Raw genomic sequence first — 26,600 nt, 5'->3', positions numbered from 1 at the left:
GCTTGGATGGACATTTTATGTGACACAGGTTACCCTTCTGAGTCTACTGGCTCCATCCTACATTTAGCATTAAAGGTTATTCCATTGAGCTCTGGCTCTCTGTCACTGAGGGACATTAACACCTCTGTCTTGTGGCAAAACAAGAAGAACAACAGCTTTGAGTTTGTCCTTTGATTTGTTACATTTTCAGCTCTGGACTTATTGCTAAATCTACCGAAACACCCTATAGGTGCCCAAACATACTGTTGAACTCCTAAGTCAGTCACTTTATCTGCATTCACCGCAAACCTCTACCCAAACCTCTGTATTTAAAAAGGGATTGAATACAACAAGTAGTAGCAGTGGTGGATGTTATGGACAACACTAATATCACAATAATTATGTTATGTCCTCTTTTAAATATAGTGTTACAAACTTCTGGCCAAAAAAGCTTCAGATTTTGACTCGAACTGTGCGGCAGGCAGAGTCCATCATCCATATTAAGTGAGCTGGAAAACAAGAGTGTTTTAGTGGCATTTTAGTACATGCTGACAGGTCAACGCTAGTCTCTGTCTCACCTCCCATTGTGAACGTGCTGTGTTCACGCAGAGCACAGCGCTGGACTGCTGAAGTGGATTAAGTGATCTAAGTGAGGGCTGTGGAGGAGGACGCTCCACCATTACAGTGAATGATACTCCTGTTACAGCTCTCCAGCCGCCACTTCAAACAGCCAAAAGTGGGTGAGAAGGAGGAAAGGTGGGGATGCAATGTGGGAATGAGCCACCCTACTTCAACGTTTTTATATTAAGAGCACTTGCAGCTTGCAAATTGCCCACTTTCCTGACAGACATAGATTAAACAAACAGGCCACACAATAGCAAGATGGCTGTAGCTTGCATGTGATGCATCACATTGCTGGTAGATTTTTGGCTCATGAAGCTGCAAAGATTAGCATTAATTCACTTCCTTACCAGACTGAACACTCGGATGTTGAAAGTATGCATGTTCGTGATCACCGCTGTCACATTCGCTGCCCTTCCAAAAACCTTCATGACCATGTTAGCGACCTCGCAGTCCGCTGGTATAATGTTTGCAAAGTGCCACTTTACAGAACCATTACAATACTCCACTAACTTCAGAGCACTGTCAGAATCGCTATTAATTAATTCACTTTTAGAGCACTGACAGCACACTTTGGAGTCTGCGGAAGAGGGTTATACATGCAAAAGAGTGCATATTTACTACGGTTCAAAACAAAGTATGTGATGGAACAAGCATATACTGTATAGACACATACAGAAAAATCTAATGTAATATATATAAAAAAATGCATTATTTGTATGTATCATACATATATTCATCATTTTGCTACAAAATAAAATGAATGCACATTGTGATACTACATAACATACTCTATACTGGTATGCTTTTTTAAACATTTATTAATTAAAATATATTTTGCATATATTACTAGATAATATATTTATAATTTATATTGTATGTATAATAATATATGGCAATATTGTATGAATAAATGTATGAAAAACTGCAATCATTTTATATTCGTCAATATAAAGAGAATATATCATTTCATAGATGTATTAATACATTGCAGGTAAATATAAGAATTAAAATGATGATATAAAGCATATGAAAATGACTCTAATTTCAAAGCTTGTGTCATAACAGTATTTACCTGATACAAATAATAATAATAAAAACTTAGTAATAGATAAGACCTACATATATGAACAATGAAAAATATATTTTCATTGCTCAAAAGCATTGAACAAGAGTCTAAAGCCGTGCTAGCAGCCCTGTGAGGCTGTATTCAGGTGCTAATGTCAGCACGTTAACATGCCGATGTTAGCAGATTTACCATTACTGTTTAGATTAGATTAGAGAATTAGCACTAAATACAAAGTATAGCTGAAATATGTCACCTGATGAATGCCATACAGAGAGTTAAGGGATCAACATTTTTTTTTTACTAGTCATCCAATTCACAACGACAAAGTCAAAATCATGGTGGCGCCAGAGGAAAAGTCAGCAGGCTCCTCCTCTGGGAATCATGAGTGTTTGTGCTAAATTCCATCAATCCATCTGTTGTTGTCACAGACATTAGCTGGCAAGCATTGCTAGAGACAAATATCATGTCGCTCTCCTACATGGTTAAACTGCATCCAAACACCAAATAAAACTCCTGCTGACTTTACTGAGGTCATGAAAAAAACTGCATCCTAACATCCTAAACCAATGCTTCAATATATTGATGCTCAAACATCTTTGAGCCAATTACGACATCAGCAGAGCTTTTTTTGCCCTCTGTGGACAGATTAAACCGCTCAATGAAAGTCTTCTTTCTTCTGGCACAGTCGTGGTTGCTAGGAGATTTTCTTTTTTTTTTTTTGACAAAACCACACCACCTGATAACAGGAACGGGGAGGTTGGCTTTGATCATAAAACCTCAGCTGAACTTAAAATCATTGGTCGTCCTTTTGATGGGATACACAAAAGCCCAGGAGACAGCGGTGGATACGCTGCTGTGTATCTTCGGTCTTTTATTCCCTTTAAAGGATACATTCTGCACAAAAGGTATAATTACTCCTGGAAACCCCAGGATTTTTTCCCCCCATCTAAATAAAGAGAGAGTAGATGAATTCCTATAACAGCTGACCAGCAGTAATGGGTAGCTTTTATACTCCTTTAGTACTAATAACTACTCGCTGTGAACAAGACATTACCAGAGAAACTGTGCTCTTAATGATTTCAGAAACCTAAATGCGACAGGATTTTTCCACATAGAGAAGCAGCAAATAAATAACTGACAAGCAACACAATAACTCAGAGTGACATTTTAAGGCATTAGAAGAGGGAATTTTGTCGCAGTGGGAGCATTTCTGCCCACTTATTCACATTTTTGGGACACGAGGATGAAAGTACATTTCTGTCAGTCCCTTCCTTCACCAAAAAATATGAAAGAAAGAAAATGAGGCTCTCATTGCTGCAAAAACGTGTCTCGTCATGTGAATAAAGATTTGTTCCTTTGGTATCTGGAGGGACAGGTTATGCTATTCTTCAGGATCTGCTTTAGTGTGTTATATCACAGTTAATGCACAAAGATCATAGTGTTCTCTTTTAAAGGCCTTGTATCACTTGAGGACTCACACAGATCCATCCATATCATATCTTACTCACTAATTTCTCCCATTTTATCACTTTACCAGTGCTATCATGTCTGTGAAAGAGAGTGGACGAGGGTACACAAGGGAGCACGTCCATCAGTTTATCTGGTGGAGTAAATTTGACGAGATGAAAGATTTGTAAGGAGCTTTATACTAAGGAGCGATTCAAAAGGGACATTTCTCACAACAACTGATGCCGCTAACAATCCCTCACCCTATTACAGGCTAGACTGATGATTAATTCATGTCTCCGCCATCTTAACGAGGTTGTGGCCGTTAGTGGGCGGGAGGGGGACGCACTCTGTGGCGCTTTGATTTCCCACATTCAAGGCCGTGTCACACATTAATGACTTCTTTGAGCTGAGAAACGAGCATCATTATCTCTTTTCAAAAAGGGAAGGATGGGAGATTTCAGCTCCGCTTGTAAAAAGACAGGGGAGGAATCATTTAGTGTGTGTGTGTGTGTGTGTGTGTTTGTGTGTCTCTGTGTGTGTGTGTGTGTGGGAGTAAGGGACTGACTGACACTTGAGCATTGCAACCTGCATTTGAGAGGAAGGACGGAAGATGCAGCTTTTCCGCGTACAGTTCAGCCCGAACAGCAATTAACACTGTTGAAACAGGTTTCACTGAGTAGAATTAACCTGCAGTAAAATTTAAATATTTATTATCAAAATGAATTTTCCGAAATTTTCCGACTTTAGTCTGTGGTTTGGATCAAGCTCCAAGAAAAGCTGGATACAACATTTCCCATAATGCAATTGGGTAGCATCTTTATGAGACCCGTCAGCCTGGTAAATGCCCACGTCTTTCAGACCTCCAATTTGAAACAAATGCTTGAGATGTTAAAAAGAAATTGTGTTCTTCTCCTTGTGATGAGCAAACTCACCTTCATGTGTAAAATTGGTGGTGTCCCTTGAACACAACACCTTTTTTCTTTATCAGTGCCAATACACTGCCTGACCTTTGGTACAGATGCTTAAACCTTACTTTGTTTGATATATAAATATAAAGCTTTTTTTCTACACACCTTTTTTCATTTAGGAGAAGAAATATATGTTAACACCAAATCACTACTAAAAATACAAAAAATGGCTTAAAAGGTTTACAGCCTTGAAGATAACCTGTGCAGCTGAATATGTGTTAAATCTGAATCCAGATTAAGGAAGCTTTGAGATTTACAGACTCTCCCGTAGTTGTTTAAACATTCCTGGAAATGTATGTAATTGGCTGTTGTGGGCTCTAGGGCGGGCATAGAAGCTCCTAGCTCCGCAAATGAGCTGTCAATCAAACAGCTGCCATCTCAGGATCTTTGTTCGCGATCGCAGGTTGTTTTTTTTGCCATTTTGTTACCAAAGTGACATTTGGGAATAAAAGAAGAGTTGTTGGAGTTTGTTGCACTACTGAAACACCCAGCCAATGTATTGGTGAGTTAGCTAAACTTTGTACATGCTAGTTTGTTAGCTTGTTTGTTTCTACAGAATCTCGTCACTGGAGGGGTCGGGCATTCAGGCCTGTTTTGTTCTCTTGGTGTACAGTACATCACACATACACTCACCCACTTATCAAGAATATAATCAAGGATGACTCATCTGATTATATCACTTTTCCATATTTCTATAGAGCAGTGCCTATGGGTTCTGCACGACTTAACCCTCAAATATGCATTCATCTTTGTAAGGAGGGGTTTATGCGCTGCAGCCCCACTTTAGCACCCTCTCTGATCACATCCTGCATTGAAGTCCTCAATCGAAGGTGCACTGTTGACCACAATTTCCAACCCCACTGATGTCTTTCCCTTTGATCTAAATACAGATGTCACTTTAGTCGCTGTTTCTATTGAAATACTAGCCAGATGAGCATTCTTAGTGACTGACGCCGTCTGTGCCCCAACAATGAACCCTGTTTCAAAGTCACTCAGATCTTTTCCTCTCGCCTGCTCAGCATTATTATACAGATGATGATTTAGTTAACTTTAGTGCACCTGTGTAGAGTAATTTGCATTCGTTATGTTTGTCCTCTGCTTTATTCAGGTTTCTCCTTTAATTTGTTGCTTGTCTATGCACATATGCTGTGTAAAATGGACTAATTGCTCCTGTTAAAAGAGAGCAGCCACATGGCCAACTGCATCAAGCAATAAAACACTAATATCAGCCACATCTTTTTATTAGGAGATTAAATGATTTTAATGTTCACCCTTCTATTATTAAATGGTATTTTTCATTTTTAAGTCATCGCAGACAGCGGGTCAGTGTGAATGGAACTTTATCTGACATTAAAACCCTGAGCACAGGTGCACCACAGGGCTGCGTGAGTTCACCGGTTCTGGTCACTCTGTACACAGATGCGTGTAGAAGTTTTTTCACAAACAATCACATTATCAAGTTCTCAGACGACACTGCAATCTTATCTCTGTTGAAAAAGAACAGTGATATATCTGAGTACTTTTTGGAAATTCAGAGGTTTGTTGAGTGGTGTGACGATAACCACCTCATTCTTAATGTAAATAAGACAGTTGAAATGGTGTTTGACCCCTGAGGAGTGGGTGACCACAGGCCTGTGGTCATCCACAACGAAGCCATTGCCCAGGTGCAGTCATACAAATATCTGGGTGTCTTCATTGACAACGCACTCACCTGGAGCACACACGTTGATAGAAGAGTCAAAGAGCACTTCTCCAGTCAGAGTATTTATGAACAGGCCACTTTGCAACAAGCAAATAAGATTGTCCGCGACCCATCACACATCCTGCATGGCGAGTATGAGCTGCTACCGTCTGGTAGAAGGTTTAGAGTTCCTCACTGCAGACTGAACAGATTCAAAAACTCGTTTGTTCCCGTGTCAATCAAGCTGTTAAATAAGGTCAGATAAGTTCAGGGGACTTGCGTTTGCTTGTTTTGTATAGGTTAGTAATTTTCCTACTACAATTTTAGCACTTTTTTGCACTCCGGCACTTTGTATGATACAGATGTGCATATCTATTGTATGTGATTGTGTGTAATTACTTATGGCTGCAGCATGGGCGAATGGCCCAGAACAAATTTCCCACATTGTGGGACAATAAAGTTAATCTTGAATCTTGAATCTTGAACCAAACAAAAAATACATCCAAGGATAATGCTCCCTGATACTGATACTTCTTGATGCTCTGAAAGATAAATCCCTCATCTGACCCCTTTGATTATCCACAAATTTCATGAACACATGATAACCTGCTCTTCCTTTCTTTTTCATCCCACCCTGGTGTGCTTTTCAAACACTTTCCTGCACTCTACTCCCTGTAAGCAAAATATTTTATTTATTAATATTTTTTTTTTCACTTTTAAGAGGCTTTTCATACCTCTACATCTATTCTGTCACTTCAGCGCTGCGGCAGTTAGAAGGGCTCAAAGGTCACGGCAAAGTAGAGAGAGCTGGATGAGTGAGAGGGTTTGAGTTCACACAGAGAGTGGAGGATTGTATATTTCCTAAGAAAACAGGAGCAGCCATTTGAGTGGAGGTCATGGACATTTCTATGCATGCTGATAGAATAGGTGGAAGCGTTGGAGGAGAAAGGCCTCTTAAAACTAAATGAACTAAAAGCTCTTGGTTTGAATGCTCTTCAGCCCGTACTCTGCCAAATGTACTCTAGCTAGAATAAAGCACTCGGGTCAGATGGGGTGTTCGTTGAAGCTTTTAGGCTAACTCTGATTCCCACTTAAAACCAACTTTAGTTCCCATTTCTGAACGAGACAAGGCCATTTCTCTGCATCTGTGTACAGAGTTACTGTGGCATGTTATACTTAAATTTTCTTCTACACTTTTTAGACACTTGTGATTCAAGGTAAGTGGAGTCCATCTGCCTTCAAACGCAGGTTATATGCAGTCAACTGTATATGTATATGTATATTTTTTAAATTATAGCTATCATTTTTGAAGCTCCTGCTGTATTGTCTGTTTAATACAATAAATCCTCTCTCTCTCACACACACACACAAATTATGCTCTGATTTTGAGGGTGTAGTGTTTGTAAAATCCACATGATGGCAGCATGGATCTGAATAATGATCTGAATCTCTCTTTTCTCTCAAGCTTTTTTTTTTGCAACTTTAAACCTACTGTCTTCTTTCAGGGGATGCAGTTGAAAGCCCTAGAAAATGCATGTAAAATGGATGTTGAGCTAAAATTATTTTGTAAGTGTTTTTTTTTTACCATATTGACACACAAGTAAATGAACATTTGTAAGCAGGGACAAGAATAGGAATAGATGTTGAGAACACGACAGTGCCTCTGAACTAGTGGAATCTAACTATACATTTACTCATGTACTTTACATAAGTACTGTTTTAAGGGACTTGTACTTAGTTTTTTCACTTCTACGCCACTACATTTTAAAAGCCAGTATTGTACTTTTTACACCACTACATTTATTTGACAACATTAGTTGCTTTGCAAATGCAGATTATTAATACAAAACATATATCAACTGATAAATTATTATGGATTATTATAGATTACGATACCAAACAGTTTATAAAGTAGGCTAGCCCTAATTATATCAATTGCAACATTAGTGATGCTACATATTATTCATCACTTATCATAATCCAGTAAAATAATATTCTGAAATGGGCCATTCTGCACATTTAATACTTTTACTTTTGGTTAATAAAATATATCTTGATGCCAATACTTTTGCTTAGGCTTAAATAGGATGTTGAATGCAAGACTCTTATTTGTAACAGTGTATTTATACACTGGTAATGCTGATTTTACCTTAACTCCACCAGTTTTACACATTAAAGCGTATTTACAGGTCTTAAGGAGTACTACTGCATATGTGAAAAAAATAGTAGAAATTGATACTACTTTAAATACTACTACTTAAACTACTTGGCATATGCGGTAGTACTCTCCAAGACCTGTAAATACACGTTAATGTGTAAAATTGGTGGAAGATCTATATGTCGATTTTGACTTACAATTTTGACTTTACTTGCTGTTGCATAGTTTCTTTTTTATTTTATAGCCTTCTAATGATCTACTTTTTACTTATCTGTACTTATTTATGTTCTTGTGCTGCTGCAACACCTGGATTTTCCCTGTGGATCACCACAGCCTTACCTTGTCTCATCTCCAACAGCAGGTGGCAGTATGGAGCTTCACTCCTACTAACATAACCCGCTGAAGAAGACCACTGCTAGGTTAGCTAGCAAGCTAGCAAGGTGCACGTATAGTAAGTCAGACGTGAGCATCAAAATGCTTCTACGGACGGCCAGACCGTGGTTGGTCCGATGCAGGAGTCTGCCTCCGGCCTGCTCAAGGTCTTACTACGCCGATAAAGTAGCTCGTCTCGGCTCGCAGCCGGATAAACAGTCTTCTGAATATCAGGTAGGCTAGCCTGTTGCTAACCCTAGCTAGCCACACTGTAACGTTACAGTTGCTGCTAATGTCAACCTTCACTGTTATGCTAGTTAGGTTTGGTGGCTCACCTGGCCAGAATAAGCAAGTTAAGGTTAGCAGCTACTGTTGACAAGCGTTAAGACTAGTTTGTTTAGTCGCTAAACCACGCAGAGGCTAACATTAGCTAGTTCAGTGGCTGAAGAGGTCAAAACCTTGAGTCTGCATTGTGCACAAGGTCTTAGCATCATCACACTAGTCTGACATGCATTTCTATTAACAACTGTTTTCTTAACAGCAGGTTGACATAGCTTTTTCTCCACATGTCATAATAGATTCAACCAAGTCAAGTGAAATGTACTTTCCTTGTATGCATCCTCGCCTCAGTTAGTGCCTAAACAAGTAATCATTATTTGTAAGTGGTGAAACTTTTCATAACTGTGACATCTCAGGTGTAGGTATGGATTGGAGGAGTGGCAACCAGCAGGCCTATTGTACAGTGTGAACCCTTGTAAGACTATAAACAGTGGCAGTGATGAGTAAAAATAAATACAATTAATGAGACTTTTTAGATGACCAGTTAGATTTAAGATTGAGATTCAGACAGCTTCATTAATCCCACCAATTTGTTTGAACAGCTTGCCAGGCACACATACCTGTAACATGTAGACACAACAATAGATGAGTAATAAATGAAATACAATATAATGAAATAAAATAAAATATGCCAAGGAGTTCATTGAAATAAAGGAATCTGTAATGAATAGAAGATGCTAATAAATAGTGACAAAATAGCAGAGAACGCAAATTAGGTTGACTTTTTTTTTATTAATGTCCAAGGTTTTGTTGCTTACGAGTGTTAGATTTAAATCATAATTCAACCGTTCAAATCACAAGGTGCATCCATGTCACTATTGGTACATAGTGTCCACATTCAGTAACCGGCATCCATTTTTTATTTTTATCCTCACTGATGCAATGCCAAAAAATATCACTGGATGGCATCACAGACACATTTTCTATGTATTTCTAGCTGGGAGAGAGACACCAACATAAACATGTCTTTTAGGTGATCATGTCCTACATTAAATCAGCGTTATTGCAGCTGTGTTATTGACCTTTTTCATTTCCTCTTGAGAAATGCGGTTTGATGACGGAGCGCTGAGGGGGTTGTAAACTTTCTTTATTGCAAATAATCTAAGAGCTGACTTTAAGAATTAAATAAGCGCCATGATCATAACTTGTCCCATTTTGTAATGGGGGAAAAAATCAGTCACAATGCTCGCCAACTCAGAGGTTGATTGGGTGTTATTACAAGTTTTTTTTAATTTTGAAATTTTCTTTATTAATCTGTTTATTGAGTAGGTGTTGGCATGAACGTGTGACAGGTCACTGTTAGGGCTGAATGGTGCTTTGATTAAATGGTATTTGTGGCATTAGCAGTAAACTATTACTACATAAATACACATAATTTTGTTGACCAAAGCCTTAAAGCCGTCACTGTTTTATGTATATATGACTTTGAAACGTTCCTACCTGCCTGTATGGATTAAGTTACAGCTGCCTATTTTATTTCTGTCATCAGTTTCTTAATATGGTGCTTTGTCTGCCACAAATTGTCATCTTTAGAAATTACATGTAGACAAACAAATGTGTGTTGTTGTTTTTCAGGAGAATTATGACCGAATGAAAGTTCTCGTTGATGAACTGAAAAACAGGACAGAGAAGATTAAACTGGGTAGGTGTTCCACTACACCTTGTGTTTTAATTCCAACATTGCAAATTAGTGTTCATGCAGTCTCGGTGATGAAAAACACTTTTACTTTCCCTACCTGTTCTAGTAAAACTGCTCCATGTCTTAATATATTAAGGATTTGAGGACCTGCTGTCAAGTGTGAATGTACAAACTGGAAGTAACAATTAATTAGAGCTGCACAATATTGGAAAAAACTGACACTGAGATATTTTGTTTTTTCTGGGAATTTCCTCCAGATAACTTGAATAGCTCTGTTTGAATATAATCAATCATGATAGAATGATGGGAGTGATTTTGTAGGGGAGTTTATTTGATCAAAGATACAAAGCACAGCCTGCTTGTTAGATAAACTGATCAAGAACGATCAATCAATGTTCACTGCGCATGCCGAGCCTACGTGTCCCTCACAAGCAACAAACTCCCATGTCTCCGAGTTTTGCTTTTGTATTAAGAAGCGAGAAACTGGTAGCAGAATGTCTTTAAGTTAATTTGCCTTATCTGACATTGTCCATGCTGAAACAATATATTGTGCTGTTGTACAACTGATTAATGAAGGGTGAAAACTTCAAGCTGTCACTGTGTCCAAACATTGCCAGTCACACTTTTATTTACAGTAGATATCTCAGTGCTGATACTCATCTAACTTTGAGCATATTACAGTGAATAACTACAGTGAGTTTTATGAAAGTTGATACGAAAGCACACTAAACATACACATTTTCTTTAACATAGTTTAAATGTGTAGGGTCCAAGTATGTGATTTGAATTTGGATCTACACTTTAACATATTGTAATAAGTCTAAAATCAACACTGGACTATGCAACGTGTTGCTTTTAACGTTTTGTTAATATACTGTTTATTCGTATGAATCCAGGTGGGGGTGAAAAAGCCAGAAGACTTCATACCTCTCGTGGGAAACTGCTGCCTAGAGAGCGTATTGACAGACTGCTGGATCCAGGGTAGAAACTTCTATTTCCTTCACTAGTTTTGATTTTTTCGTGGCTGACTCATACAGCACCCAGCAGACCGGATGCTATAGATTTGTGGTGGTTTGACGTCATTACACAAACTATGGCGCAGGTATTTCTCATGACTGATTCTGTCCACACTCCCCTGTGCGTTGAGAACAGGGAAGCAGGATGGCTTGGCTTATCTTACTGTTTACTATAGACTACTAAAATAATCCACAGTCAGGACACACTCAACTTTGAACATCTCATGTGTAAAAGTGCAAACAATTCAAGTCAGGACATTTCTCCTCCACAGTTTAAAAGTAAGTGTATTACATGTTTTTTTTTATTTGGTTTTCTTGCAGGACCCCTTTCTTGGAATTCTCTCAGTTTGCAGCATACGAGTTGTACGGAAAAGAGGAAGTCCCAGCGGGCGGTATACTTACCGGGATTGGGCGGGTTTCAGGGTAAGCACCATTAAGTGATAATCTCTCGCAGTGTGAGATCTCACATATTTGAGAGCAAATATTTTGATTAGAGCAAATATTTCTGCTAAAATAACACTGACTACACAATTAAATTACATGGGGTGTTAATTTCATCGTTGTGCCTTGTAATTAGCTTTTTCTTTAATTTCCAAAGAGAATTCACTGTAGTACTCCAGGTGCACCTGATAATTTTCAATGCTTTCTTTCTTTTGTTATTTCTCATAGGGTGGAATGTGTTATTGTTGCAAATGATGCTACTGTCAAAGGGGGAACATACTACCCAGTTACAGTGAAGAAACACCTCCGTGCACAGGAAATAGCCCAGCAGAACCACCTGCCATGCATTTACTTGGGTGAGTTTTAGACTTATAGACTAAGTTTAGGGCTACAACTAATGGTTGTTTTCATTATTGATTAATGTGCTGATTATCTTCATGATTAATTAACTGTTCAGTCTATAAAGTCGAAAAAAAAAATGCAAAAAATGCTCATCAGAATTTCCCAGAGTGACATCATTACATTACTTCTTTTGTCCAACCAAGTGTCCAAAATCCAAAGACTTTTAATTTACACAAAAGCTGCAAATCCTCACATTTAAGAAGCTGAGAAGAGCAAATGTTTGAAATGTTTGCTTGAAAAATGAATTGACTGATTGACTAATCAATTAATCGTTGCAGCTCTAAATATTTCATATGATCACCAGCAGAATTAAACATACAACAATGAAAGTCACTCAGGAAAAAAATAAATATATTTTATATCTGTAAGTCTATTAGATGAACATACCAGAAATTGAAGGTCTCCTCTACATTTGTTCCAAAGTCAAAGAGCCCTTTGGGAAAAATCAATTTTTTAAAAAAATGTTCTTGTCAGTGTAGACTTGAGACATCCCAGAGGATCCTTGTTGAGGCTGCAGTTCATCATAAAAGTGGAGACTAGGTGTCTGTAATACAGCCCGAGTCTGAATGTTAATAATAATCATTGAGTTCTCTAAATATCGGCATGCTGACTCCTGCAGTGGACTCTGGAGGGGCCAATCTACCCAGACAGGCCGATGTCTTCCCAGACAGAGATCACTTTGGACGCATTTTCTACAACCAAGCCCGGCTGTCTTCAGAGGGACTATCACAGGTGATTTTACATGTTGAAAACACTTACAGCAGCGGGGAAACGGCTTCATAATTTGCTTGTTTTTCCGCAGCTTAGTGTTGTTATCTCGGATGGTTTATTTGTTGTATTTGAATTAACTTTGGGGTTGATTCATGGATTAGTTCCTCGAAGGAGAAAGGGTTGTCTGAAAAATTATACCAGAGAGAGCAGAGATGGTGATTGTAAATGAACTGCACTACTGTAGGTTATTCATCTTTTCATTGTCTGCTGGCAGCTAAAATCCATCTTGCTATTGACTGTTGAAGAAGAGACATCCTGTCTTTAGAAGCAAAACAAAACGAGTCCGTTGTGTGAAGGAGCTGATAAATGATGTAGAGAAGTCAGGTCTCGCACTCAGTAGACCTAGAGGTGATAAACACAGCTGAATATATTCATACACCTTTAAACTGAATGCCCATTTATTCATGCTAATATTGTCTCTCCTAATGATTAAACTGATATATTATTCAAGGCTATCCCATCTGCGGCATCTTTTTTTTGTCTAAAGGTTTGGTTTTTTTTTCCCCTAGCCATATTTAGTATTACAGGCAGATTTACCGCTAGATTGCAGTATTACAAATTTACGAGTCTACTTTCCATTGCCCATTATATTTTTATTAATCTCATTGACAATTCACATCTTCATTCAAAAAGGTCCTGTCAGGACAGGCCCGCAATACTGCGTCAAATCAATACTTAATCTGAATTCTTTCTACAACCTTTGGAGTAAGTGGGTTTTATAATTTACAGTGTGCTGGTATTACAATCGTAGAACTCAGCCATTCTTGTGATAGCAGAACTTTTGGATGTCCATTGTTCATATTAGACTAATTCTTCTTTCCAGATTGCTGTCGTAATGGGCTCCTGCACTGCTGGAGGAGCATATGTACCTGCCATGGCAGACGAGAGCATCATTGTGCGGAAGCAAGGAACCATCTTTTTGGGAGGACCTCCATTGGTTGGTTAAATCTTCACAACAGCATGTCCTTTTTTGTCTTTGTAATTTCATTCAGGCTGTACAGTAAATGGTGACACACTGCTAGCAGACACTACTTAATGTGTGTGTTTGTTATTTCTGTTTAGTTGTGAGTATCCGTGCCTTTGTGTTTACAGGTCAAAGCTGCCACAGGGGAAGAAGTTTCTGCAGAAGACCTTGGCGGCGCTGATCTTCACTGCAAGTGCGAAAAATAACAATATTTCTCTTAACAACACGTGATTGGGCTTCTGATCTCTGCTTTTAAAGAACTCATCAGTCTTTACAATCATTAGGCTGATGTACATATAGGTTTTGTGACTCAACCCTAAAATCTGTGTAAGTTAGATCTTCTTTCGTGATAAAACAGGACTCTTTTGGTTTTAGTCCAAAAACATAAACCACGGCCTGTAAGTGGAGGATTAAAATCCTGCGGGGAATTTTCCAGTTGTGCTATTTACAAGTTGGGTGAGGAGGTTGTTTCCTCTGGTATAATGTGTAATTGTGTAATATCATAATCAATACTGTAATAGGGATTTGCTTTTGTTTATTCATTTATTTAGGTTCCCTTTTTACCACTACCAAGGTAGAATATTTTTCTTTTTGGGATCCACACAAGTAAAAAGCAAAGTAGAATATATTATATTGATCATATAGTCAGATATTATGTATCAATACCTGTCCTATTTGGAGAGGGGCTGGTGTTCTGTTCTATTAGAGTTTTTCAAATCCTTTTTTTGTTTTTAAAGTTTTACCAGTTAAAGCAACATTAGTTAACTTTTTATATCTTAAACAGCTTCAACATCATGTTGATGGTACAGTGTCTTGTAATAGGGTGAATGGTGTCTCTGTCTCAGCCGCTCCGCCCCCCCATCACTTGTTTCTGCACTATGTAAATTCAATGAGAGGGTAGGATCACAGCGTTACATACATGTTTACATCAACAAGTTTTCAAGACAACATTGTTATGGCATAATGAGTTTTGTTTGTAGTTAGCACCTACATTACATGCCAATTTCTACATAATGTTGCTTTAAATGGTTACTGTCTGATGGTAAATTATTCCATATTCATGACTGTATGTTGCCTTGCATGTTTTTTTACTTTAGAAGAATTATAAACATGTACATCGCACCACAGCTATTGGAAATCAGCATTGATCAAGAGGAAGATATAAAGTTTTATGGCAGATCAAAATGTTTTTGATGTGTGAAAACCCGACTTGTATTGAAATAATGTTAATTTAGATAAATGTGTTGTTTGCAGTCATTACTCCATCGGTATAATTTGCTTTTCAGTTAACATAGATTTCAGTGTTTTTAGAACACAACATATCAAGCAGATTCGTTCTGCATTTACAAATGTAAATACTTCATTTTTTTGAGGAAAAAAAATGGTTTCGTGATTGATATCATAATTTGATTTTATTTAAATTGAAGAAACATATGCTGCTATCAGTGTTATTATTAGTAATGATTCTTGTGCCGTAATAATTTCACAGTGATTTGTTGCTCATTTTCCAGGAAATCTGGTGTGACGGATCACTATGCATTAGACGATAACCATGCTCTCCATTTAGCAAGAAAGGCGGTGAGAAGCCTCAACTACAGGAAAAATATTGAGGTCAGTCCTCTGATGATATCCATTAACAATCGCTTTTTATTATCTAAAAAGTTGAGCCGTTCGTGCTTTCTGTTGACATTCAGTCTATTTTACCTTTTAGGTCACCACAGAACCTACAGAAGCTCCTCTCTACCCTGCAGATGAACTCTATGGCATAGTTGGAGATAACTTGAAACGCAACTTTGATGTCAGAGAGGTATGTTTCCTGTACGTTGTCTCAAAGGGGAAAAAGAAAAAAGAAAGGGAAGAAATGCTTTTTATATTTCCACAAGTTATTGAACAACACCCTAATATAGATCTGTCCAACTGAATGATGTGGGGCTTTGTGAAATGAATATTGTTCTGGTGGTGTAAGTGGCTTTTGAACGCTCGATCAGCTACTACGTTGGACCACATGATGGTCATTTTAAAATCATTCTTTAGCTCTTGTACAGCTGGTTATTAAACACCACAAAACAAGACTTATAGAACACAGACATATTTGCACTGTTTTATAATTAAGATTTATGAATAAAACAAATGAATCTGGCTTTCACAGGTTCAGACTGAACTGTAAACAACTGTCAGGTTTCTCTAGCAGGAGCTCAGTCGATAATGTACCGCCTGCATCAATCACTTTGTATTTGCTCTCTCTGGCAGGGCTTGCCAGATGTTCTCATTTGGTTTAAAGCCCCTGCCTTTGATCCTTGATGTAGACCCAGGAGCAAGAATTACTGCTAACTCAAGAGATGTCAAAGTGTTTGTAGTGTTGAACAGTATTGGCAGTCCATTTAGGATGCAGGATCAACTTGCTGCTCCGTGTTTACAGGAGTGTTTCAACTCTAATAGACTTTTCAGTACAAACAACCATTACATCACTTAAGCAAAACATGTTTAAATTATACATTAAATTGTATATCTTGCTGTATCTCTCTCTCGCACTGGGTAACTTATTCTTTAAATACCATGAACATTCTGGTTTATAAGAGGCACACTCACACTTCTTAAATTAATTATTTGCCAACAGTTAATACTTTGATTGCCAGGTACTTTATGATAAACACCTGAGTGCTGTCAATCTCACCTACTGCTTCTGCCCTAGCTGACTCTGCCACAGCGGCATGTTGGCTGCTGTCCTCCTCCTACGTCTCTCTCTTCATAACTACAGCTATTCCTTCCTGACCCTCCCTTGCTGCTTCAGCTGGTTGAGGCCTTAAAACATTAAAAAAAATTTAATTGGATAACTAATCTCACTGGTCGGACTCTTCAGCGTTCCCACATGTGTTTGCTTAAGTTTCTAGGTACGCTGTTTTTTCCTAATACCTCTGGTCCAGATTGTCTATGCGCCATTTCAGGACGAGCCCTTTTGAGTCTTTTCTTTCAATAATCTATTTATCTGCACTGAGGAAGCAAACATTTACTGTCAGAGTTAAAGAATTAAAATTAATTTACCCTGTTGCTCAAGCAGTCAATATTGACTAGCAGCTATATACAGCGTACTAACTTTAACTTATAGCTAACCAAACAAACACCGTAAACTTGTAATGCAAGTCTTGCCTATTTTCTGCATTATTGACTTTTACAACTCTCCTCATTATTTGATTGCAGGTCATCGCAAGAATTGTAGATGGCAGTAAATTTGATGAGTTCAAGGCTTTCTATGGAGACACACTCGTCACAGGTATGAAAAATACAATTTTTTCCCATTTCTACAACCCAGAAATGTATGTTGTTGTTGTTTTCTCATGGAGTCTCCCAACCTTACTGTTTAACTTTCAATATGTTCCTGTTCAGGATTTTCAAGAATATTTGGTTATCCTGTCGGAATCATTGGCAACAACGGAGTCTTGTTTTCAGAGTCTGCAAAAAAGGTAAATATAGTTTGTACCCAGAGATGACTGAAACAGTTAAACTACATTTTCTCCAAAGAATGGATATAGATTTCTGAAGTCCTTTCAGAGTATCTCCAGGGTGTTAATAGAAAACCTAAAGTGTATCCTTGGCTTCACAGAAACGTTCAGATTCATGGTACATCTTCCATTCTGTGATATTGAGCAGACAGGCAACAGGTGTGAAGTGTTTAAAGCTAAGCCTCACAATCATGTCGAATTTCCATACGAATAAGCATTGTACTGGCAGTGTGTCCTCAACTCTCTTAAATGTCAAGGATTTGAAGACAATACTGCAGCATAGTATTTTCCACAGAGATTCGCCGCTTACAACACTGACTACCAATATTACTCTCTGGAGGGAGCTTCAGTCTTCATAGATGGTTTGTACTGACCTTTCACAGTCAAGGCGCCGAGTTTCTCTCGTACAATAAGCTCTGAAATTGCACTTGTCTGGGCCATCTCATGAGTGCTCTGATGAATGGCATTGTAATAACATAGCATTTAGAAACCATGGACAAGAGACAATCATAATTTTCATTCAATATAATTTACTTAATTTGCAAGCCAATCGGCCGTGAAGAGAGCTGAACTTTGCACAGGCTTAGGAAAGATGAGGAGCTGAATTTGTGATTATGGACTAATACGTTTTTCGAACACATTTTGAATTAGATTACAGGCCTGACCTGGAAAAAAAAAAAAGGTTTATTTGATTCAGTTTTTCTGTGAGGTCTCAATATGACAGCACGTGCGTCGGGTATCACATCAGTGTAATTACAGTCAAAAGGCACTGATACAGTGCTTCAGACAGACACAGATGTGGAACAGACATGCTCAGAGAGCATATCCAAGAAAAATCAATACAGCACCTGCATTTAGAGAGAGGTTTTTGAGACACGCTGTCATCCCTAAAGACATGCCTGGGCTTTATTATGCTAACAGTTAAATTGCTAAAAGCTTCTCCCCAGGTGTTTGTGAAAGGCAACAGACAGATTAAATTCTTGTTGTCGAGCGCCAAAACTGCTGGATCATTTTTCACCAAGTGACAGTTTCTAATAGGCAGACGTCTTTCACACTGTCTGCAACTTCTGTTTGGGCTTTGCAATTCAAGGCAGGATGCTTTGCTGAAAGAAAGCCAGCAGAGGTAACTGCCAAAATAAGGAAAACACCTGAGTAATTTAGCAATACAAAGTATATGGAAATGAGGTGTCTCCATGGCGTTAGCAGTCCTTTTGTGCTTGTTTTCCTTTGCAATAGCTCCTGGCAGCTGTGTTGTGCAGCACATTTTTTCTGGCAAGGCTGAAGGCCGCTCGGCCCCTTGTATTCAAAGTAAAATCTAGCAAACACAAAGCCAATGTGAAACCTGATGACCTTCCTCCCACCTTGATAAGATTAATAAGGTTCGGTCTTGACTGGTCTTGACTCACATAAAGGTGAGGACAACAGCTCACGGAAACGCATAATGAATAATTTGTTGAACATGAAGCATTTGTTTCGTATCCAGTAGAGCTGCAAACACTAGTCAGTCGACTAAAAGAAAAGAAAAAGACAATAAATCACCAACTAACCAACTTGATGATTGATAAATCTTTTCAGTCGGTTTTCAAGCAGAATTGTCAAACATTTGCTGGTGCCCGCTTCTTAAATGTAAGGATTTGCTGCCAAATGAAGAGTCTTTGGGGTTTGGACTGCCAAGAGAGTCCCTTTCAGCTCTGGGAAATTGCGATAAGCAATTTTTACACTTTTGGCCATTTTGTAGACTAAATGATTAATCGTATAATCCTAAAAATTAAACAACAGATAAAAAACATAATTATTAGTTGCAGCCTTTTCATCCAGCTCCTTAAGATTATTCCAGCCTCCAATTATGGTCCAGATGGTACATTTCGTGTCACAGTTCAGCATCTACACTTGTGTGCTTTCATTATATTGTATATTGGTTATTTATATATTACATATTGAGTCTACATTCTCTGTTAGTGATTGATTTCCAGGTGTTTTTGCTGTTCATATCTTTGGGTACCTAGGAAAACAAATCAGTTACAGTTTTCTCATTATATATCGGGTGGTACTAACACATGTCTGTGCATTTTGTCCTCTGGGCAGTTTGTCTGCAGCAGTGAGAATATACTAGATTCAATAAATATTTTAATTCGTTTACAGGGGACGCATTTCATCGAGTTATGCTGCCAACGAAACATCCCACTTATTTTCCTCCAAAACATAACAGGTCAGTGGGGATTATTGGCATCTGAGATTCTGTTCTGTTGCTGTAGATTTATTTACTCTTCCTACTACCCCATCGCCTCAGTTCAGAATAAACAAAATAATTTTTATATAATTTTTATATGAGGCTATTTATTAGATTTTATGTGCTTCCCTATAGGTTAGAAAACACAAAGTTTTTATTTGCAATCTCTCCTCTTCATCTCCATCTTAGGCTTCATGGTGGGTAGAGAGTATGAAGCTGGAGGTATCGCCAAAGATGGAGCCAAGATGGTGACTGCAGTTGCCTGTGCAAATGTACCCAAGATGACTGTAATCATCGGGGGCTCCTATGGTGCAGGAAACTACGGCATGTGCGGCAGAGCCTACAGGTATGATGGAGTTAATGAGTCTTCTGTGCTGAATAAAAAGACGACAGCGGTGGCATCACAAGTAGAAGCCTGGCCAAGACCTGTTACATAAATATGATCATTAGCTGTGTCTGAGTTGTTAGTGCATAATTTAAGTGTACAGAGTGTACCATCCTGTTCAGTATGCAGAATAATATGCATCAGAGATTTTTACATTTAGGAGAAAGTAAAAGCATAAAAAGAGGCTTTCAGAGGCAAATCTTTTTTCGATGCTTAAAGACTTTTTATAATTTAGCCATGCATTTTAATTAGAATTTCCTGACACTACCAACCAGCCCTCGTCGCTTCATTGTTTGTTTTCTTTAGATAACGTCCCCCGACATTATTGCTTCTCTGGGAATGATAAGACATTCTACTGATTTATGTGGACTTGTATAACATCGTCAAACTCATGATGGACAGTAAAAAAAAGCATTAATATCGAGGTGGCAGAACCACAGATAATTATTATTATTAGTTTTTTTTAACATTTCTAAACCGATTTTGCCTCAAATGACAGCTCCATACACAGTTTATCATGACATGTAAACAGACTTGTAAAAAGTTCCCCTTGTTTTGTATTTTTGTTCCGCATTGTGAACACTTAAATAGAAATAGTAAGATTTGCATATATTAAATAAAATGGCTTAGAGACGAGCTATATGTTTTCATATTGAAGGATTGAATTAATGTAAACCTTCCTTATCTTTGTCTCACTCAACTCTCTCTCGTTGTTCTCAATTTAAATACATTTAGAAATCTAGTGGCAAGAAACGCAGGTGATTTGGCCTGTTGGAAAATGTATGCTAGTTCTCACCTTTGGTTGGACTTTCAGACTTATTTAGTATTATCCAAGTTGTACTACTTCCCAGGTTGAGCTCTCATGAATCATTTTTGCTATAGTTGTCATCAGATAATTAGATTATTACTGGAGATTAGATCTTCATTAATGTAGATTTATGTTTAGATTTCTGTGATTAGATCTTCATTAATGTAGATTTGTTTATGGTTTTGATCTTCTTAATTGTTGGTCTGTGACTATTCTGGCTTGGCAAGCGCAACGAAATTGACGTTTCCTTATTTTCCTCTCACAGCCCTCGATTTCTGTACATGTGGCCAAATTCCAGAATCTCTGTAATGGGTGGTGAGCAGGCAGCCACTGTCCTGGCCACCATTACCAAGGATCAGAGGGCACGCGAGGGAAAGGAGGTAATGATTCACATTAATCATCCCATTTGCGCTTCACTGAAAAGGCTTAAATTAGCTTTGGTGCATTTTCTGCCAAAATCATAAACATTATGAAAGATGCTTCTCCCTCAGCAGTGCTCTGATATGATACTTGTACAAGGATACAATTATATCAGTGTTAAGTGTTACAGTGGCAGCTTATGCTGAATAGTGCAGTCATCAAATGGCTGTAATTAAATAGTGTCAGGTATGCTGTTATGGGTCTATTAAGAGTGCATTAATAGCTTCGGAATGACATCAACGCCTTGGTGGCAGGCGTTTCAATCAGTGTTGAAGATAGTTTAACTAAGTGTGGCACTAAAATGACTGAAAGGGTAGCAAAAAAAACATTAGTTAATCTAGTGAATTTCAATTGTAGTCTTTATATATATATATATTTTACCTTTTTACTTTCCTTTTTTAGATTATTTTACTTTTACTCCTGTTCTTGGTCTGAGACCTCAAAATATCCCTGCTTGAGAGTAACAGAGGCAAAAAGTCAATTTATTTCTTCAATTCCTTATTTACACTAACTTTATGCATATAAAATAGTAAAAACTAGTGCTTAGGTGGAAAAACAGCCTATTCAAAGAGCAAAATGCAAAAATACTACATAATCTTGCATAATTTGTAGTTATAAACTATATATTGATGGATTTGATATGCTACATAATGCATCAATCATCCGGAGGCTGGCGTGTAAGTGACTCAGGAGAGAGGAGAAAGAAGAGAGAGTGGGTCACTTGTCTACACGATCTCTCATTGGCTATTGTAGGATTAAGGGTGGGCATGCTTTGTTTTAACAGGATCCAGGCAACAGTACTTTGCAAAAAACTGAAACACAAAATTTAGAAATTAAGTAGACAGGTCCCATCCTTCTTCCTCCTGCCAATACATCAACTTGACTTGTCTCAGTAAAACAGCAGTTGGAGTGTGTTTGTCCTCTGTAATGTAATGGAAGATGGTTTGGCTTAGCCAATACAGCAGTAAGATGAGCTGTCTAGGACTGTCAGCCTCCTCCCACACCTCCCCAACCTTGTTATTAGATCAGGACATGATGGAGAGGGAAAAATGAATAAATTGGACCTCAGGTTTTTGCCAACTTTCATTCAAACACAGACCTCTGACCCATGATATCACTCTTCTAGTTGCTGCTACCCACAGGCTAATGCATAAAAGTGGCTTATTATGATGGACACTGTTCGCTTGTCACCCCAAATCACATCTGATTGAATAAATGTATGTATACACCGCCAGGTTCAGGATGAGTCATGAAGAATATTGTAACGTTGAGTGTTTTTGATTTTAAAATACTCAAAATAGTTTTTGTGACCTGTACTTATTATTTATCAGGAGCTGACTGAATAATGGACACTGTGACACAGGTTTAGGAAAGTGTATTTTTCACTGTGGTTTTGACCAACATAAAGTGTAACAGCAATCTCGGAATCCATCGGCTGTTGTCTGATGACCATCTTTTGTTTTAACATTTTATTCACAGTTCACTGCAGAACAAGAGGCCGCCATGAAGGAACCCATAGTGCGCCGGTTTGAAGAGGAAGGCAGTCCATACTACTCCAGTGCTAGGTGAGGACATATCATACTGTATGTCACAACCTGGTGTGTCTTAAATGATATACCGACACTACTAGTAAGTAAGAAGTTTAATACTATGTCTGAGAGAAGATGTTCCTTGTGGAACAACAATATAGGGCAGAGGTTTTCTACCAACAGGCCATCAGTCTGTGTCTCTGATTTATTTTTAAATCATTTCAATAAATCATGTGATCCTGCCTTTCCAAGCACGGAGAAACCACAACAATGACTCTTCATGCATGAGGATGATGCTGTGATGTGTTTCTAGTTTATTTCTTTTCCATTAGATGTCCTGTTGTTCTGTCAATATGGGCCATCTCTGCTCTTCATTCAGTCCTGTGGTCTGTTTTTTATGGTGTTTGTTAGTAGAGCAAACATTAGACGATGGAGTTCTTACAAACAAAATACGCATTTCAAATATTGAAATTAGCCAGAATTATTTAACTGCAGGCCCTCACTGAGGCTGAAAATATCTTTTTCAGGAGTGTGCTGGCCAACATAAGTAATAAAACACAGAACACACAACTACAATGAGTTAGAAGAAGATAAAAATCAGAATTCACAAAGCTGATGAGACCAAAATGGACACAATAGCTTAAATGTACTAGATGTCTAACAAGAAAAATCCTGCTGGTTCGGCCATGATCTTGCAGATGACTTAATGAGGCTATTAACACATTTATTGTAGAGATGATACTGGCATGAGATAAAGATACTGATGTGTTTTGCGAGATGGATACAAACTGTTGATGACTTCATTGAATCAACAGAATTTGGCTGTGTTGACCACCAGTTATGGTCCCACTGAAAACACTGGCTATTGATAATTATCAGCACAGTATTTGTTTCGAACTTTAGCCCTGGTGTCCTGTAAGAATTTACTAAAATATGTAAATGATTTCTATCAAAATGTCTTGCTGGCCGTCAATGCACATGGATGGATGCCTGAAAACTATAATAATAAATACAAAACTAAAATGGCCCTCAGTAGAGTGAAACCTCGGCCGAGGCCCAACAGTCCCCTTTAATTTGATCAAGCCTAATCGAATATCAAACTCAATAGCTGTGTATCACTCTTAATTTCAAACCACCCATAACTGCCTAACCATAATTTACAGTGGCAACAGAAAACTTTTCCCTCCTAACTTTTTTCCAAATGGTATTATTGTGGCGCCGCTGATATAAAAACAACTGGATTGTTTCCGTTTTCCTCAGAGTCGTAAATACCAACATTACGAGACAGAACGTGAGTTTATTCAATAATTAGTTTATATTAGAAATGGATTGCCAGTTAACTTTTCTTTTCTCAGGTGACCACGCGCCAGATTGCAGACAAAGTTATAAAGTGATGGAACCAATATAAACACAGATGTTTCATTATGATATGTTGAAGCAGAAAACGTGTCTGTTGCCACTTTAAGCTCTCCAGATGTGTAACGGCCAACCTTTAGTACAAAACAATGTAGATGGAATCATAATCTCCGTTGTGATGTGGCAGAACAACAAAAATGTCGAAAAACAACCTATTTCGCAATGTTAAAGAAATTGAGAGAAAATTCCTGCATGTTAATGGGGTCTATTCTGGGCTGAGACACCTCTTCCATCCAAGTTTTGTTGAAATCCGTTCAGTAATCCTGCTGACAAACCAACCAACAAACAAACAGACAGACAAACAAACAGACACGGGTGAAAATAACCTCCTTGGCTGAGGTAAGAAAAGAAAATGAATTTGTGATGTATTTTGATATACCTTTGATGAGCGAGGGACTTACTGAGAGAGAGGAATACAAACTCTTGATATGAGACTTGCACAAACACTACAAGAAGCATCAGATGAGTGAGGTGTGATGCACTTTCATTCATTTCTTTATTTATTTTACAGACTGTGGGATGACGGGATTATTGATCCTGCTGATACTCGTCTGGTTTTGGGACTGAGCCTCAGTGCCGCACTGAATGCACCAACGAAGAAGACACGTTTTGGAGTGTTCAGGATGTAGAGCCCTCACACCTTCCTGTCAAGAGCTGGACGTGTACTGTAATTATACTAGTTTTTGTAGATTTACTTGTGAGTTGAAACAAACACAGGAAAAAAAAAGAAGAAAAATCACTAAAGTAGAATCACACAACGTTGGATCCATGTGATCGGATGGTGATGGTGTGCTGTCGTTGTGGGACATTTCCACTAATAAGTTGTGCCTTAACTGTTACTATTCCAGTGTGAATGCAAACTGTTTCCTTCCTCTCTTTGATGGATTGGGTTTTTTATCAATTACTGTAAATGTTGAATCATAAAAATGTGGAACATAAAAGTGCTGTCTTTTTATTCAGGACCATAACTGCTGCTTAGTGATGAGAGGAAATTACATCTTCATAAGGGGGCGCTGTTTAGCTGTAAATATCCGATTGGCCAGCAGCTAGAGGGATGACAGAAGCAACATTTGTCAAGCTAAATGCCTTTTAGATGACACTAAATGGTGTTCTGGTATTGACAGAGGAGCTATTTTGAGGAAAATCCTAACAAAATAAAGTTTTTAAGGATGTCCATGCCCAGTGCAATTATCTCTAAATGCACACTTAGTGTAAAATTACTTGTCCAGAGACATTAGTGCTTTTATTACGCCGCCTGAGCCACCCTTCTGTTTGTTTTTGTGTTGCAGCAGGCAAGAATAGGATGTGGTCTATAGATGGCATGTTGCAGGCAGTGTGCTGTGTGCCCAAGCTGAGCCACAGAGGAAGAGTGATTAACTTCACCAACTGGCCCCTCTTTCTTTCCCTACCTCTCCCTCTTTTCCATTTTGTCCGTTTATCTCTTTAAGCGAGCATGTTGCACACAGTCGGTATGCTCACATATTGACATAGACCCTCTGAATTCACTCTGGCAACAAGTTACAGTTTTTCCAGAGGCCAAGGATTAGGTGCAGCAGTGGATTTGAATGTTCGACTGTCTTCCTATGTAGCCAGCTGGTTAAAATGCTTAACTGGAAGCCCTCTTCTGTGTGTGACTGTGTGGCTGCTACACTGAAGCTGTGGAGAGCCTCACCTTAGGGAAAGCAGAAATAACTCAGGCCATGATGTGCATGTGTGTGTGTGTGTGTATACGCCACCCACACACACATCCTCCTCCACCACCTCCTACCACCAATTTTTAAAACTGGTTTGCCGGTCATGCCTTCATCTTCTTCCACCAAATGTCAACGTGGGAGGCATTACCAAACAGCATGAACCAGTTTGAAGAGTCTAGATTTCATTGAAGTGAGCAAAACTTTCTAGAGATTTAAGATTCAGAAAAGCTTAGTCTCATTCATGTTTTCAAGAAGAGACAGCAGGAAAATGTCAATCAGGAGTATTTATGATGCCTCTCTGTTGTCAAACAGCTCTTAATTGCAGTAATGATCCCTCACTGGGTGGCTTCCAGGTCTCCTCTGACAGAAGGGTGAGGTCGTCCTTTTGTCTGGCCAGAATATCTGGCAAGCTTTCCGTCTGATGTCGAGTATTTTTGGCTTTGAGGTTGCACAACACTTCACAACCTAGAGGATGACAGGCTTCCCCAGCATACACTGGATTAAAAGGGCGATCGGGACAGGTTGCCAGACACACCGACAGATGCTCTCATTAACGGCTGTGTGCAGTCGGTGTTCTCAAACTTAGATATTTTTGGATCATTGGAGGACATTAAAGTAACTGGAAGAGGCTCAAAAAACCACACATTCCACATCAAAAGGGATCAAGTGTCAAACTTTTCATGTTAGAAATCCTTTTAACATCTTTGTCGTATATCTTTTAAGTGTCATACAGATAAATTATATCTACA

General features: G+C 38.4%; 1 protein-coding gene across 1 annotated transcript; it reads left to right on the top strand.

The window, feature by feature from the left end:
- Positions 1-8,341: 8,341 nt before the first annotated feature.
- Positions 8,342-25,098, top strand: mccc2 (methylcrotonyl-CoA carboxylase subunit 2). Its single transcript, XM_073466900.1, has 17 exons — positions 8,342-8,531; positions 10,212-10,278; positions 11,172-11,256; positions 11,613-11,714; positions 11,961-12,088; positions 12,754-12,866; positions 13,729-13,842; positions 13,998-14,062; positions 15,381-15,480; positions 15,581-15,676; positions 17,068-17,140; positions 17,254-17,330; positions 19,512-19,578; positions 19,789-19,945; positions 21,058-21,172; positions 22,692-22,777; positions 24,669-25,098. Exons 1-17 carry the CDS (start codon positions 8,400-8,402, stop codon positions 24,784-24,786), a joined length of 1,695 nt encoding a protein of 564 aa, XP_073323001.1. The 5' UTR covers positions 8,342-8,399; the 3' UTR covers positions 24,787-25,098.
- The last annotated feature ends 1,502 nt before the right edge of the window (positions 25,099-26,600 follow it).

The sequence above is a fragment of the Pagrus major genome, chromosome 5 (assembly GCF_040436345.1).
Source record: "Pagrus major chromosome 5, Pma_NU_1.0".
Classification (NCBI taxonomy): Eukaryota; Metazoa; Chordata; class Actinopteri; order Spariformes; family Sparidae; genus Pagrus; species Pagrus major.
Note: the sequence above shows the minus strand (reverse complement) of the source record. Positions and strands in the feature narration are given on the sequence as shown.

Coding starts and splice junctions, on each gene's coding strand:
- mccc2 (XM_073466900.1), top strand. CDS start 8,400: ATGCTTCTACGGACGGCCAGACCGTGGTTGGTCCGATGCAGGAGTCTG. Junction 12,089..12,753: donor CCTGCCATGCATTTACTTGG/GTGAGTTTTAGA, acceptor TGACTCCTGCAG/TGGACTCTGGAGGGGCCAAT. Junction 19,579..19,788: donor TTTCCTCCAAAACATAACAG/GTCAGTGGGGAT, acceptor TCTCCATCTTAG/GCTTCATGGTGGGTAGAGAG.